This window comes from Pelodiscus sinensis, chromosome 6, assembly GCF_049634645.1.
Source record: "Pelodiscus sinensis isolate JC-2024 chromosome 6, ASM4963464v1, whole genome shotgun sequence".
In the NCBI taxonomy this organism is placed as follows: Eukaryota; Metazoa; Chordata; order Testudines; family Trionychidae; genus Pelodiscus; species Pelodiscus sinensis.
This window is the reverse complement of record NC_134716.1, coordinates 60,917,424-60,934,778: the sequence shown is the minus strand read 5'-3', so window position 1 is coordinate 60,934,778 and position 17,355 is coordinate 60,917,424. Positions and strand designations below refer to the sequence as shown.

General features: G+C 43.1%; 1 protein-coding gene across 1 annotated transcript; it reads left to right on the top strand.

Annotated features, from left to right (window-relative positions):
• Window positions 1-214: 214 nt before the first annotated feature.
• Window positions 215-11,291, top strand: SRP19 (signal recognition particle 19). Its single transcript, XM_075932006.1, has 5 exons — window positions 215-395; window positions 3,597-3,672; window positions 4,922-4,993; window positions 9,270-9,381; window positions 10,697-11,291. The coding sequence occupies exons 1-5, from the start codon at window positions 358-360 to the stop codon at window positions 10,828-10,830; spliced, it is 432 nt and encodes a 143-aa protein (XP_075788121.1). The 5' UTR covers window positions 215-357; the 3' UTR covers window positions 10,831-11,291.
• Window positions 11,292-17,355: the final 6,064 nt, after the last annotated feature.

Below are 17,355 nucleotides of genomic sequence, written 5' to 3'. Positions count from 1 at the left end.
GCACTATCCGCCACGCGCGGGGGCCGCTAGTCACGACGTAAAAGGGTGACGAGCACCCTAGACCGCTACAGAACGAAGCTAAACGGCAACTGGCCGCCCGGCTGGCAAGCCCAATTCAACTCCCGCGAGAGTTGGAGCACAACACACGCGACGCCCCGTGTAGCGTCTTGCCTGAGCGACAGGGCTACCGTCCAATAGCAATGTGGCAGCGAGAGCTTGCGCGAGTCTGTGGGCGGGCTTGCCTCTCGAGTTCGCTGCAGCTCTGGCAGGACGGCGCTCGGCTGCTGTGGGGAGCGAGCAGCGCGAGCGGGTGGACTGGAAGGGGGAGGTGGTGCTGCCCCTCCCCCCCCAACCGCTATGGCCTGGGCCGCCACCTCCCCGGCGGACAAGGAGAGGTAAGGGGAGCCCCGGGGGCAGCGCCCGCCCCGGGAGGCTCCGGCTGCTCGGTCCCGTGGCGCCGCCGGGCTTGGGGGGCCCCTGAGCTGCTCTCGCAAGTTCCCGGGACGCCTCGGCGCTGCCCCGCGCTCCCTGGCGCAGTGGTCCCGGCCCGGTGCAAAGGCGCGTGGGGCCGCGCAGGCTGCTCCAGGGGCAGCGAGCGAAGCGCCGGGTGACCTGGCGGTGCCTCGCTCAGGCTGCAGGAGGGGCTGTGCCCGTTCGGGGGCCTGCACTTCAGCGTGCGGCCCTAAGCCGGGGGCGGGCAGTAACTTTGGACGGAGGGGGCCGCTCCGAGAGCTTGGTAAGAAGTCAGGGGCCCTGATATTGATGGAGGGGCTGCGGGGTCTGGGATGGAGGCTGCTGCGGAAGGGAGCTGGGGGTAGGGAATGATTTCCTGTAAAGAAATTAAGGAAGAGTTTATACCTGCCCACCTCGCTTGCGGAGCTGCTCAGGGTGCCTGAACTAATTATCTACTGTCCTCTGAGTCCTGACCCTGTAGACGGAGAGGGTGGGAAAAAGCCTTTGGGCTGGGGGGAGAGGGTGCAACATTAAGGGAGGTCGGGAGGCAGAGTGAGAGTTGATGCTGAGAGTCTGGCAGCTTCAGGTGCTGTCCCTGTGCCTGTAGAACAGAGGTGGGCAATCATTTTTGCCCAGGGGCCCCTTCAAAAATTTGTGAAGTAGCCCTGGGCTACAATTGGCTGGAGGGTGGGAGAGCCCCTTCTCTCCACCCCACCCCCCACTAGGCACCCATGCCCTGGAAGAGGCTTGGCATGCTCCCAACCCCCAGGCCATTCAGGGTCTGGGGGTGGGGGAGTGCGGTACTCCTTCTCCTACCCTCCGAGGAGCATGTGGCACTTTGATGTGCCAAGGGCTCTTTGCAGGGCTAGGGCAGGGTGAAGGAAGCTTCACACAGCTCCCCAGGCCTTGATTGGCTTGGGGGCGGGAGAGTGTGCGAAGCCTCGCCTCTCCTCCCACTCTGGGAGCAGGCGTGGTGCTTCAAAGTGCCACATGCACCTGTCAGGGTGAGAGGAGGCTTCATGTGCTCCCCTTTCTCCAGGCCAATTAAGGTCTGGAGACAGGTTGCATGAAGTCTTCTCCACTCTGCCCCTGCCCTGCACATGGTGATTTGAAGCACTGTGTGCTGCTCGCAGGGTGGGGGTGGAGCAGCAAGGCCTCCACAGGCCAGATCTTCTTCTCAGCTAAGGATGTTAGATACTGTGTAATTGAATAATTGTGTAACCACATACAATTTTAGTGGTTACCAATAGGGATGGCAACCAGTGTGCTCCTAGCCTGGCTCCTGGGGAGCCCCTTGCCAGTCAGCGCTGCTGCCCCTCTGTATCAGAGATGGCAGCAGCCTACAAGGGGAGCTGGTTTTAAAAACTGGCTCCCACCTTCTACCCCATGCTGCTGCCTGCCTCCCTCTTCTTCCTTCTCTCTGCCTTTGATACAGAGGCACCTGGGGGTGGGGAAGGGTGGAGTGCTTTTATAGTCAATAGGATTAACCGATAAGCCCAAATTTATTGGTTAATCATGTAGTTGACATTCCTCTTCTCATTTCCAGGAGCTAGGCTATCATCAGTGAGAGTGCTTGCAAATAGAAGCAGCACATGTTCTCCGCTGCCCGCGTCCTCCGTGGCTTGGCTCCGTGTCTCCCTAGTCTGCTGGGGGGGGCAGCAGACCAGGGAGATGCGGAGCGGCTTTTCTTGCCGCGGAGGACGCGGGTGGCAGGACCGCCCGTGTCCTCTGCAGTGAGAAAAGCCTGGTCTGCTGGGGGGGGGGGGAGCACTAGCTTCCCCCCCCCCCCCCCCAGCAGACCAGGGAGACGTGGAGCAGCTTTTCTCGCCGTGGAGGCCGCGGGTGGCGGGACCACGGTACATCTGGGCGGTCCCGCCGCCCCCGTTCTCCGCGGCGAGAAAAGCCCCGTTCGTATGTAGGGATCCGACATAAGTCGGATCCACGTAACTCGGGGACTGCCTGTACACTGTTCAGTAACCTTCACGGCTACATGTAGGCGCACTCGGTTCGCAAGAGGAGCTACCCCTCCTCAACCTCCTCATGCTGCTACCTCTGTATGACAGGCAGCAGCATGAGGGCGGGGGGTCAGGTGGAAGCCAACTGTCACCCTCCCAACCCCTTGCATGTAACCACTAAACATTTCAGAAGTTACTCATTTATTTAAACAAATTTTAACATCCCTAGTATAATCGTCAATGTAGTGAAGGTTAGTAAGAAAGTCCTGCTTATTCTAATAAAACTAGAATTTGTTTCCAAATGAAATTGGAAGATGACTAATTAAAGCTGCATAATTAGCTAATGGAGTTCTGTTGCAAGATTTCAAACCTTGTAAGTTAATAGCTTTTATATCTGCTTAAAATAGGACAAAATTGTAAGGGATATAAAAAATTCATATTTCTGGGCTTTAACTATGCACTAATTTTATACTGGAGGGAAAAGCTCTCACTATGATCATTACATCATTATCCACAGTATGGTGGGTGGGTGGGTTTTTTTTTTTGTTTGATTTATTTTTTGCATTTTCTCCTGAATTGTTTGGTACTTGCACAGTCTGGCTATTATGAAGTAAAACCGTGATATGATTTGGTGTAACAGTTTCTAAGTTTTAGAAATGGGTATTCCTTTAGGGCAGGGGTGGGCAAAAGGACCTCCTGTGGGCTGGATTCAGCCTGCCAAGCAGGTGGATCCAGCCTGTGGGGGAGCGTGCGAAGGGTCTTCCCTCCCTGACAGGAGCACATGCTGCTTTGAAGTGCCATGTGCTGCTCACAGGGCCAGGGCAGAGCAGAGGAGGCTTTGCACGCTGCCCCGCCCCCAGGCCATGATTGGCCATGGGGCAGGGAAGTGCAGGAAGTCTCCTCCCACGCCAGGGGCATGGGCACCTAGGGAGAACATGGTGGGGGGAAAAGGTACTCCCTCACCCACAGACCAATCATTGTCTGGGGGTGGGGAACCGGAAGTATCTGGGGCCCACCCCTTCTGCTTGATGCCCCGCCACTTCCTGTGTTGCCCGGGGCCACTTCAAAAATTTCCTAAGTGGTCCCTGGCAAAAAATTATTGCCCACCCCTCCTTTAGGGGGTTTTATGTACTTTAGAAGATACTATAAGCCAGTATTTTCCAATAAATTTGTATTACTTTTTTTTAGATTCATCTGCATCTATCCAGCTTACTTAAATAACAAGAAGACAATAGCAGAAGGAAGAAGAATACCTGTGGACAAAGTAATTTGTGGGTGGCCTGGGAAAACTAAGATGCATCACAATAGCTTGGAGGGAGTTTGGGAAGGAACTAACAATTGAGGACACCGCTGCTTTTTTTGATGAGAAGGGGAGAAAATTGAATTCTGTAACCTATATGAAGACTGGGCATTGGTGTTAAAATGTGAATTCAACATGGGAAAGACTGGGTTTGCAGCTTCTTGTTTTCACATGAACAAGGCTCAAACACAGCAAGACTGGATGCAACCTCAAAAAACTGGAAAGCTTACTAGCCCAGGACAAAATCTTGCAGTGATGAGGGGAACAAATACTGATCACCTGGACAAGAAGGATTTAATAAGGCTACCTTAATAATTTGCTTGTAATTTGGTGATCTAAGTAGTTTAGATATCAGTATTTTTCACTCTTGTTTTGACTGTAGAGGCCTCTGTGATATCAAGGCTGTCTGACAATAGAACACATTTACATAACTAAATGTACTATTTCTTGTTTGTTCTGTGTCCACAACTAGTGCTCAGGATCCAATAGGAAACCTGCTGATAATGGAATAGACATACACTATATAACTTACTGAGAAGTGCCATAGATTAAACAATGGCTACTAAAACATCCATATTCTCCATATGCTTTGTTAGATTTTTTTTTCTGTGATAGCAAAAAGGCAATTTTAACTTGAACTAGTAGCTGAGTCTGTCATTTGAGTGATTAGGCCCCTACCTCTCCAATAACTGATTTCCTGGTCTTCTGTTCCTTTCTCTTCAATCTCTGACACAGGCAAACACCCATGCACACCTGCAATAGCAAGTTTCTGCACCTGGGTCTCAGACTGGGCTTGTGCTATGAGCTAATAATAACAGAGTAGACATTGCCTTTTGTCTTAGAGCCCAGGTGTCAGCCCAAGTGAGACTGTTGCATAAGCCCATGAAAGTACTAAATCTGTCCCCATCCTTCCTGAGTTCCTACTCAGGCCTCTCTAGAGCTAATATTTCAATCCATGCTGCTGCTTTCCTTTGGTTCCTTTCTTTTTTATATATTCCAGGAAATGTACAGGTTCTGGTTCACAAATAACTTTCATAAATGGAGAAGCAAGCAGATCTGTTTTCTCTGTTCTTTATGCCCTCCCTCTCCCTAACTGGTTCTTCCCCTGAGGGATGTCAGGAACCCATCCAGTCAAAACCTAATTAGTATGCATTTGTTTCTCAGCAGTAAGTAATTTTTAAAAGAAAATATAGTAATTTAATTTTTTTAATAGGCTGTTGAAAATCCCACATCTACAGAAATCCAAGATGTATGTGCAGCAGTTGGACTCAATGTGCTTATAGAGGTAATATGAAATACATTTGGATAAAGACTTAATTTTTCACATATTCAAGAAAATGTGATGTAGAAAAAACATTGTCATGCAAACTTATTAACCAAGTCCTTTGATTTCTTTGACTGTAAGTAAACTTACAAGTTAAGTGGATGTTGGCACAATTGAGTACAAAAATTTTGAAGTATGAGGGCTAGAGAGCATCTTATAGTAGATTTACTGAGCTCAGTCTTTTTAGCTTATCAGAGTACAACAGGTGTCTTTTAGTGTTTAACTGCTGTGATGAGAAAATATAGGTACCGAAGGGCTCGTTAACCTATTGGAGAAACAAAAAACAGTCTCTGCAAGATGAAGCCAGACAATTGTGCCTAATTTCTAATTTAAATTTTGTTAACATTAAAAGTAATTTGCATTTAGGACTAACTAGCAAGAGAAGTTGTTCTTCTCTTGGCATCTTCACATCAGAACTGGGTGCCTTTCTTGCAGATGTGTTGGCCAAATACAAGTTATTGAGCTTCGTGTAGGAGTAACAGGGTGAAATTCTAGTTTTACCTCCTGAATGTGTGTCATCTTTTTGCTTTAAAATTGTTTAACTGCATTGTCACACAGTGCATTTTGACAGCAGAAAAGAGTAATTACCTTACATTTAACCTAAAAGTGAATAGTGTAAAGCTTCTATCTTCACAAAAGCATTTAGATTTTCATCAATATGATTATCCTTGTAATGTAAAGAATTTAAATAGATTTTTTTTGAGAGGTAAAGAACACTTCAGCTGTTCTCTGGTGCATGAAATGCCTAATAGTATAAAATAATACCTAAAACTTGACCATTTGGATACAGATTTCAAACACACCATCTTAAATGTTCAAAAATCAGATTTTTTTTTTTACGTACAATCAGTTGTAATAGTCTATAATATCGTAATTAAAATTGAAAAATTTATATTTAAGGACCTTGATTTATTTCCAAGCATATATACCTTTATTACTATGCTTTCAGAGAGCTGGCTCTATTTTTTTCTTGTCCCTTTGAAACATAAATAGCAGTCGTGACTTGTGAAATGGAAGCAGAGCCAAATGAAAGAGAAGAAGAACTTTTTACTAAGCATTGCAAAGGGTTTCATAACTTTCAAATGAGCCTCGCATTTTGTATTGATAACAGTTTAAGAAGTAGATCATTAAATTGGTTTCATCAGCATGTCAAGGAAAATTTTAGAACATTGGTTGTTTGAAAGGGACTTTCAAGTACTTCTGTCTTATGATTTCAGTAGTCCCTTTATAGCCTTCTGAATCTCTGATGCATATCAACATTCATTGGCCTGCCCCTAGTATGCTGTATGGAAGCTATAAAAGCCCCTTAGCCACCTGAGGAAGAGTTCTTCAGCTGTGATTTCTGCTTAACACAGCCTATGGCTCTCTAAGCATGGGAAGTATGATGGAGATATAAGGCCTTAACACTGTGGTGTTGAGCTGCTGAGAGGCATCCATGTGTTGTAACTTTATCTGCCTAAATTATACTAGGTCACTCTTGAGCTATCTAGAATCCCAGGGCTTTTAAAGATACCTTTCCCCTCATGCACTAGAGGTGCAACATGCAATGTTCTCTGTCTTTAAGAATGTCAAAGATTTATATCTTTCCCTTTTTTCTAGATGAGACTCTTTCCTTTGTGTTGTGTGTGGATTGCTCTCATGATGCCACCTTCATTTCTAAGTTACAAGCTTCAAACATAAAATTGACTAAACTTTAATCAGATTTATCAAAATGCAGTGCTGATAGAGTACTGAGATGTAATGTTTCATACTCCTTTCAAATAACTTCCATCAGGGCATGTGGCTCATCTCTGGAACTTTGGGAGCATTGACTTTACCAGTATGTTTAACACAAATAGGTATGCAGAATGCATTTATTTAGCATGGGAGGAAAGGGGCTACAAGCTCAGGAGCCAGTACACATGGGGAGCTGGCCTCTCTGCCCCATGTAAATGTTTAACCACTTAAATCTTCAGTGGTTACACACTTACCTAAATGAATTCATTTTAACAGAGGCAGCAGCATGGGGGAATGGTGCACATGTAACTGATGAGCCTGTTTAATCATTTCACATCCCTAGTATGCAGCTAAGTTGCATGTAATTAATTTTCCTTTCATAACTGCTATTACATACATGGCACAATTAACCATCATTAAAATGCATTTTAAAAATCCTAAACAAAATTTGCACAAAATAGAAAACCATAGTTACCTGATGGTAATATATCTATTTAAAGATGAAAATATTATTGAGATTCTTCAGTAAGTATAGTAATTCACAATACTTAGAATTTTAAGTCCCATGTATGGTTTCCATATGTCTAAACCAAGGCTTTTTGTTTTAAGGTCAGAAGGGTCCATTAGATTGTCTAGTCTGACCTTCTGTATGTCACAGGTCACTTCATTACATCCAGTTACCCTGAGTTGAGACTGATAATATGGGTTTGGTTTAAACATATCTTGATTTGAAGTCTACAAGAAAGGAATCCCCCACTTCTCTCTGGTGGTATGTTACTGTAGTAAATCGCCCTCAAGGGTTTTTTTTTCCTAATTTGAGTATGTCTGGCTTTAATTTCTAGCCATTTGTTCTTATGTTTTTCTCCACTAGATTAAGGAGCTTTTTATTACACAGTACTTTTTCTTACTTACTATAATCAAGTCACCTTTCAATTTTTTTGGATAAACTAAAATCAGATTCTTGAAAAGGATGCAGTAGTTCGAACAGGGTGAGAGCCGTTGAGCTAAATAGATTGAGATTTCACAGAAGGGATTTTTTTTTCCAGTTCTTGAATAATTTCTGTAGCTTTTTCTTCACCCTCGACAGTTTTTCCATATCTTTATACAGTAAACTTCCGATAATCCGGCACCTTTAGGACCCGGGGGTTCTGGATTATCAGATATGTCGGACTATCAGAAGGGGGGGCTATGGAGTCTGGAGTGGGGTGGGAGGGGATTCCACCCCAGACCCCTCATAGCCCCCCATTACGATAGTCCGGCTCTGCCCCAGGCATCCCTGATTCAGCCGCTGCTGGTCAGTTTCAGCAGCAGCTGAATCGGGGATGCTTGCAATAGAGCAGCTGGGGTGCTGCTGGGTTGGTCCCGCAGCGCCGACGGGCGGCGCTACGGCACCAACCCGGCAGCACCCCAGCTGCTCTTGGGGACGCCTGGGGCAGAGCAGCTGGAATGCTGCCGGGTTGGTCTCGCAGCGCCAAAGGATGGCGCTGCGGGACCAACCTGGCAGGACCCGAGCTGCTCTGCCCCAGGGGTCCCCGATTCAGCTGCTGGTCAGTTTCTGCAGCAGCTGAATGGGGGAAGCCTGTCCGGCTGCCCCAGCACTTCCGGGTTCCTGATGGTGCCGGAGCATTGGATGCCGGACTAATGGAGTTTTACTGTCGTATGGACAGCCAAACTAACATGGCATTCCAGTATCTGACTCACCAATGCTAAAATCACCTTTGTACTCACTGGTCCCCTTTTTATGCATCCAAGGTTCCCATTGACTCTTTAATACAGAATCCGAATAGGTGCTCTTGTTCAGTTGTTCTTTTGTTCTGACTTAAGTTTTTTCAGTAGCTGCTTTTCACGAAGCAGTTCCCCCTCCATTTTGTATGTGTGCCCTGTGTTCCTGTTCTTGCATGTATAACGTTGCATTTGGGTATTTTAAAATGCCTTCTGAGCAAATGGGCTCAGGTTATCAAGTGATACAGGTGGCTTTGATGGTCCTGTCCACATCATTTGTTCATTTCTTCACCAATCTTTGTATCATGTGTAATTACTTTTATCAGTATGTCTTCAAGCATCTCCCTGCTTTTTGAGTTCTCTTCCTCCTTCCCCCACCCCCAAGAGAAATCTGGGCAAGGATAGCTATTCTTTCCTTTGAAATAATGTTTTCTGCTGTTTTAACAGTATTCACTTTATCCTCACTAATCCAGCTCATACCTAGATTGCCTTAACTTTGGAACAAAATTTTAGGAAATTTAGTATACATACAACTGAGCTAGTTACAAGTCTAGCATGTGAACATATTTTCTCAATAAACATATGAGACAGTTCATTTTCAAAGCATGCACCTGGGGTCCACGTGCCTATGACCCCTCCCTCAAAAAGTTGTACATCTATGAGCAGGGTCCACTGGTTATGGACATTTTAGTACAGAGCAATTTTAAATTCATATTTCTTTAATGTCTGCTTATATTATGAAATTACTTTCTGGCTGTCAATCTCTAGTTTAACTGTTTTTCTTTTTTCTACATGCTAGAAGAACAAGTTGTACCCTAGAGAGTGGAACCGTGATATGCAATATAGGGGCAGAGTGAGAATTCAGCTCAAGCAGGAGGATGGCAACCCATGTTTACCTCAGTTTCCAACACGTGAGTGGAGTATTTGTTGAGGGCATATGTGCAGAAAACTTGAGTAACTATGCATTTTATCTACTTGTAACAGGCATTAGCTTTTTCTGTGTCAAGCTGTGTTTGTGTCTCCCACACTAATGTTATTGTGACCAGTCTGTTAAAATATTAATAGAGAACCTTGTCGTTATGCATTTTAGATCTACCATTTGACATGTTTGGCCACTGTAAACCATAGAAACTGGTAGCTAAATGTTGTGAACCTTAGTGAAAACATGATTCTATTTTAGAGATTAGTCTTTAGTCCTGTTTTTCCTCACTTGGCTTCATTCTCCTTTTAAAAATTGGGACTTGAACGTTGTTTTGGCACACTGGGTGACCATTATCTCCAACAAAGCAGCAGCGCTATTTTAAAGTACCGTGTTGAGGTAGAAAGTTTCTCTCCAAAACCACTTTTTTTGCTTCCAAATTGTTTTTTCTTGTGTAAACTGTTGTCATACCTCAGTTAAATTTCAGTGCAGTTGACTCTAGTAATCCTGTTTGACATTGCAATTTTCTGCCTAGAATGCTCATAGGAAATCTAAAAAACTGGCCTAACTAAAGAAGCCTTATTAATGTTGACAGATAAGTAAGGGACTAGTGTGCAGAAAGGATAAGGGCAAAGATCAATCCACAGGGTGGAAGAATGAAACTGCTGGAAACTAGAAAGTGTCATTGATGGTATGATGGCCCCATGAGTTCCACTGATCAAAAGGGGAAGCTAGAGTCATGGAGTCTTCTGGAGGGAGCAAATAGTTAGGTCAGTATCTTGCCTCCTTGCAACATGTTCTGGTTGTCCATTCGCTTGTCCTTTTGAGGTCCAGACTAGCCCCAGCTATTTACAATATTAGCACACCAAGCCTATATAAAGATGACATTATGCCTTTTGGAGGCGTGATCTTCCTCTCTGGTGTTACTTGTGAAGCAAGTAACTGCTGTGGGAGAAGTAAGGCGGAGAGGGAGGTCTAGGGCACCTCTTATGTATCTGCAAACTTGATCATGATCTGATTGATAAAGAGCAACTCAATTCCTTGATTAGGTCCCAAATTATTGTGACTTTGTTCTATTCCATTAGTTCTAATGATTCAGTTTAAAACTGCTCTGCACAAGTTCCCCCAGCAAACAGTGAGTGCCCTACTTCCATAGAGCACCTGGTTTCCCACCAGTACAGGGAAAAGAAGCAGAGCTTGTGTATCCAACTTACTGGGGGTTCCAGGTAGGCCCTAACATTAGGTAGGGAGTCTGTTAAAAGTTTTACAAACATTCATGCTAATTAACCCTTGCCTTTTGTTTCTAGGTAAATCAGTGATGCTATATGCAGCAGAAACAATTCCAAAACTGAAAACAAGGACACAAAAAATGGCAGGTAGTGACCAAAATCTCCAGCCAGGAGAGGGAGGCAAAAAAGGCAAAGGAAAGAAGAAAAAGTGAGCCTGTCACTGGCACTTTATGACCGGTGTGGATGGGACATTACTATTCATGAATTTGAACTGAGATACTGAAAGAGAAAACTGGCAAAATTGTACAGAGTTGTCTTCAATTTTTTACTGAACTGGAATGCATGTGCCTCACATTGTGTAACGGTATTCAAAAAAAGCCCGAATCTTAAAATAGCAATCAGTTTTAGAAGTTACAAACCACATAGACAATTTGGAAATGGAAACATGATCCTTTTCATGGATAAATATGAAGTTGTTTGGCTTAAAAAAAAAAAAGCTTATTTTATGTGGACAGGATATTTGAAGTTCATTGCCTCAGTACAAAATGCATGTGTGCTGATAAAAAAAATTTCTTAAGTCTGGAGCCTATATATCACTGTACGAGGAAAATTCAAAATGAAGTTATCATAATCATTCACGAATGTTAAGTGTAATAAAGGTGGAAAAAACACATTTTGAAAAGCTAATTGTATAAAATATTTCAGTGAGAACTTACTTTGTTCTTTTTTCCTTAAGAGGCCTATTTGAAGAGAAGATATTTTCTACATCTCACTCGTATTAAAAGCTTGTGACTGTCTGCCTTCCCTTATCAGGTAGAAGGTCACAGGTTTCTCTTATGCTGCATCTCCACGGGGGGCAGAGGCACAGTGGGGAAATGGCACAAGCGGGGACTGAAGCTAGCGCTGGTTCCTACTGCAGGTGCTTCTGCTTTTCAAAAAAGAAAGTGCCACAGGGAGCACAGGGCTATCAGGGACTCAAGCAGTCCCTGCTTGTCCTGTGCTCTCTGCAGCCACGCCACCCACCCACCACCACCACCTCTGAGAGGCAGCAATGATGGGGGGGGGGGGATAGGAGCCAATACTGGGGGAAGCCTGCTTAAAACTGGCTCCCCCCAGCACCATCTCCAGGGTGCCTCCTGCATCCCCTGCTGCTTCTATCAGAGGCAGCAGGGAGGGAATAGCGGACGCTGTTGTGAAGCAGTCCCTGTCCACAGGGGTCCCAGTGGGGAGCTGTCTCTCCCCCCGCCCCTTCCCGAACAGGGGCTGGTGCCAGAGCATTTTCTGTTCATGGTGGTCAATGCGGGCTGTCAGAGGCTGGTCTGGCATGAACAGGGGCTGATGGACTCAGTGTGAGTCAGGACTGAGCAGTCCCGGCTCATGCTGATCTCTGTGCCTCTGCATTTTAAACATAGAAAGAGCCCAATGGTTCTTACTACCTTTAAAATGCATAGGTGCAGCAATAAGGACAATCCGGGACTGCTCCAGTTGGCTCCTGGAGCTGCTAGCCCTTCTGCGGATCCGTAGAGCAGTTCTTAATGACTAATTGACTATATGATTAGCCAGATAATTACATTTTTAACATCCTTAGTGCTTATTAAATCATGCTAGTACTTGTTAATTTGTGTTTACAGATACTAGAAACTACTCAGTTTTATCCATACACCTGTATGCGAGTGATGGTTCAGGCCCTCTGCCTAAGGATGATATTTTTCTCCTGTCCTGGATGTCTTCCCTGACGTACGACTTTTGTGTGGTAGTTGTTTAAACAGTGTTCAAATGTATGGACTAAATGTTGAACCTGTCTAGTCCGGCACTGTGGGCTGGCAGCATCCTTGGTCTGCCATGATTTTTAGTTATCCATGATAAGTGGACAATGAGCTATGGCCAAGTTTCCTGTAGCCTCAAAGTTCTACTGGCCCTGTGCTGTTTAGCTCTAATTTACTCCTAAATGGCTTCTAAGAGCTCAGTAAGTAGTGGCAATGTTGGTAATGCTGCTAGACAATATTGATCTACCATAGTTCAGCAAAATTGGTGGTTTGGCACTGGTCAGGTGCTCAGGGTGCCAAACTAGAGGGGTTTAACCTGAATTAGATTTGACTATGGTGGATTATGAAAGCACAAACAAAGATATACTGCTTAATTTCAGTTCTACCTTACTGATCTCGCAGTCCATTTCAGCCAGAGTTACTAACATCTATTTATATACCACTGTGAGGAATCCAAACACTTGGCTTTACAGATGGCAGCAGTTTTAATTCTTGACTGCATAAAAACGAGCCTCACAAGAATTTCAGAGGTTGATCTTCAACTAATATTAGAACATAGCTAATGGTTGATACACCATGTAAAACAACATGTCTGCTATTTGGCTCATTGTAACATCCCTAATTTTAATGCAGGTTTTTTGGTAAACCTGTAACTGTTGGAATTTTCAGTGGTTACATGTTACACATGGGGTGGGGAGGAGGTGGCTCTGCGAGAGCGAGTGCACACAGGAAGGTGTAAGTAGATTGTATTGTTTGTCGAGCCCTGTATATAGTATTATGAGCTTTTCCAATATAAAGGTGGTGGTTTGTTTTTTGGCTCCATTCATATGAAAAAGTGAGTTGTGCCCATGAAAGCTCATGATACTATATATATTGTTTTTGTTAGTCACTGAGATGCTACAGAACCACTTTTTTTTTTTTAACTAAGGATGTGAATGGTTAGCATCACCCTTAGTGCGTAATACTTATTGGTTAAAGTTAAACAGCAGGGCTTGTAGGAGATGTCTGGCAGAACAGCATGAATGGCAAGAATGAGGTGTAGTCAGTGGCAAGTCTCCTGAGAAGTGGCAAATGAGGCAGAAATTATTTTAGTCACCCTGACCAGTGACTTGCATTCCATACCTTTGATATGCCTCCAAAAAGGGTGGGATTGTGCACTTATAAGGGGCAATGAATGACAGTGTAATTGCAAGGCATACTAGGAAAAAGAGAAACACAGCACTTGTGTCCAAAATACCTAGGCTCAACACACTGCTATACCTTCCTCACTCTCACTTGCTAACTCCTGTCCACTGTTGAGGAGGGAGTGACTTTGGTTTTCAGCAAAACAAAAGCCCCAGGCACATTTCTTTTTCCCTTGCAAAGTTGTGTGCAGAGAGGACAACCTGGCACCATGCTTTTGATATAAGCAAAGGCAATGTGAGACTTGAGAGACTGATCCTTGTGAACAAAAATTGAATGTTCACATTTAGGCAATTGATATTTTAAAGTATGTATGTGAAGTTACATACCGATGGGATGTGAAGCTACAGTTTAAAATGGCCAAGAGTACAGTTTTTGATAGCCTCTATTGGTGTACTGTCTGGATTAAATAACAGCATTTTAATTATATTGCCACTTCAGTTATTAAATGCAGTAAATAGTATTACAGGTTGTTCATCCCTTAATGGACTCCCAGGTCCTGCAACATCCATGGTCTGGCGATTACAATCCTGAAGCACAGAGCCTAGGAACAGGGAGGTCTAGCAGTGGGGTTGCAGCGCCATAGGGGGCACCCGTGACTCAGCCGAGAGCCCCCGTGTGTATGTGGGAGGGGGAGAAGGTAACCCCAGCAGTGGAGCTCTGGCCATTGTGCTCTGGCAGCTGCAGGGCCAGAGGCATCCAGAGAGGCCTGGGGCCCTAATCTGGTGACAACCTGGGTCAGGAGAGGAGGGATCTTTCCTGATTTGGCAAATTCCCTCCTTCTGGGCCACCCAGGTCCCGAGAGTGCCCGACCAGCAAGGTTCAACCTGTAGTTTGTTTTCACTGTAATGCATTTGTTTTGAAAAGGAGCTGAAATGCTTGACAGGGGTGATTGGCCGTCTTAACTCCCTAAACTGATTTGATTAAATGAAACTACCAAAATGGTCAAAGTTGCTGAGTACAAAACTGACTGCACCTTGTAACTAACAGCTGGTAGTTAGAGAATTAAATTCACAATGTTGAAGGCCTTAAAAAGAGAAGCTATTCTTCAATCCCAAATACATCCAGGAATGTGTTTTTGTACACTAGCTTAATAGCACTGCTGTATGCAAAGACAAGTTTAATATATGTAACTCAAACTCCATAAATTGATTCAGGAGCATCTCAACTTTGACCCTTCTTTCTGAGAGTGAGTTGAAAAAGGTTGGCTTGTAATTTTCTGGCCTCCTAAGGCGTCTGTTCTGAACTTTTCAACTACAGCAAGCTCTAAAACCCAATAGTGTTATCTATGTGAGGTGATAGATACTGATCCTAAAACCTGGCTGGCTGGCTGTCTTCTCTCCCATGACATCCTTCTCAGGGAGAATGGAATTTTCAATAAACATGGACCACTCATGTATAATAGAATCTGACTGGGCCTTCAACAACTTAATATTTAGAATGAAATGTCAGATGCTACAAAAAAGTATGGTAAAAATCGATCAAAACACCTCGGCTATGTCTACTTCGTGCATTGTTGCACAAGACATGCAAATGAGGCTGTGCCTCATTTGCATACCTAATGAGCCACCATTTTGGGGGAAGGGGCTTTTGCACAAGAAGGAGCTGTCTACACTGGTCCTTCTTGCACAAAATACCCCTCTTGCGCAGGAGCCGTTCTCCCTGAAAATAAGCAGCAGTATACTGAAGAAACTCTCCCATCAACTCCCCTAACTCCTTGCAAACCAGTTGGAGTACTGGAATTAACTGGAGTGTGATCAGCAGTCAATTTAATGGGTCTTTACTAGACCCACTAAATTGACGCCTGGGAGATTGAGCTCCACAGCATTAATTTTCTGGCAATTGTAGACAAGGCCTGAGGCTCTGTCCCATGCAAATGTAGAATATTTTAAAGATAATGTTTCTCTTGAGAAGAATAGCCAAGATTGTTAAAAAGGGTCGCTTGAAGTTAAGTTCCTAAATTCATATTTTCAATGAGCACTAAAGATGCTCAGTGCTTATGGAAATCAGCTACTGAATTGATTTGTTTAATGATAGAAAATTTTAGAGGTAGGCAACTGTAACAGTTCAAAGTTTCTCCTTCATTGGCTTTTATTTTTAAAAGCATTATGTAAGGCTAGTTCAATCAGTTTCTCTAACATATTTTACTTTAGGGAATTTTAAATAAACGGTTGTATGTTTGTTCAAAACACATGTGCCTTTAGGGGTTTGATATATGTACATAGTTTTTGATGCCATAGCATAACAATGCCTTTATTTTGTTTAAATATTTCAAATTACAAGTTGTACCATTTAAAAGCTTTTCATATCCTGACTCTTATGAATCATCTTTATTCTGCTTTAGAAGTCTCAAGTTCTCTTCTATTGTATTTGAAAATGACGCTAAGTTATAGCCAGTTCCTAGCAACATTTTATATATAAAAATATACATGATAAACACTATAATCTATTTTAGTATATGTAAAGTAATGGGAATTTTAGTAGTAAAAGAAATATACTGGGGGAGGGAGGAACTCTGAGTGCTAATTAATTGTTTAATGTTCTAGGAATGCTAGGAATGCTGTCAGTTGATTATTTTTTAAAAATAACTTTTTTTAATGCTGCAGTTTTTCTAGTGTGCTCTTTAAGAACTCTAGCTCCTATGTCAACATTATAAACTTTTTGACCAGAAAGAAATCTAGCTACAAAAAAATATATCAAACTTTTAAAAACCAATTTGGGGGACTACAAGGGATATAACTTGTTTGATATAACAATACTTTTATGTTACTTTAAAGTAGAATGAGAATGAAAATTTCTGACAGTGTGATTTTTTTTTTCCCCAACCTGACAGTGTCCCTGTAACATTTTCTTTAGACCAGATGATTGATATTACACAGAGCAAAGAATGCTTTGAAAAAATGAAGTCACACAAGAAAAGAAAAGAAATTAACAATAAAACAATTCAGCAGTCTAATAGATTAAACAGGAACTTCATTAACTTTTTTCAGATTTGAAGGCAGAATCTGCTGCAATTGAAATGCAGAACCTTGCAGTGAGCTCTTAATGTAAAAAAAGTAAGTGAGTTTCAAATATTTTATTTAAAAATGTACATTTGATTTGGGGAATTAAAAATTCCCACATATTGCTTTCCATCCATACCACAGAAGACACACTTTAAGAAAACAACTTTTTCATAGTACCTATGTGAAGAGGTTTAAAAGTCATGTCTGCTTTAGTTTTGTCATCTGTAAAAGTAGGATGATACACACTACTTTGTAAAATACTTTGAGATCTTCTGGTAAAAAGCAATATCTAAGCTGTAGGTATTTTTTATTAAAACTATCACTCTATATTACCATGAATACCTGAAAGTTTGTATACCTAAAACTTAAGAAGAATATGCTATTTATTAACATTTACTGCTTCAAGATACTTTTTTCCTTTAAGTAAGCCAATCCAAGCATTTTACATAAAATATCCCATTGTTACAGGCTGGATTGTTAGCACAGCTTATTAGTATGGTTACCTAACATTTCCATTACAAGACCTTGTCTTTAGTAGCTTGTAACTTTGCCAACCTTTAACAGTTTGAGATTAAATTTTCCATGCTAGGTGTGTGCGTTTAAAAAAAAAAAAAAAAAATTACCCAGAATAATTCAGATGCTTTGGAAACTGATTCTAGAGGGGGAAATAGCTTGTTTTGACCATTTAAAAAAACAACCCCTTGCGACCTTGTCTGTCTAAAGTTCTAGCAGTCAGGAGTGGTTCAAGGCCAGCTGTGGCAGCTGGCGCCCTAGGCAGGCGCCA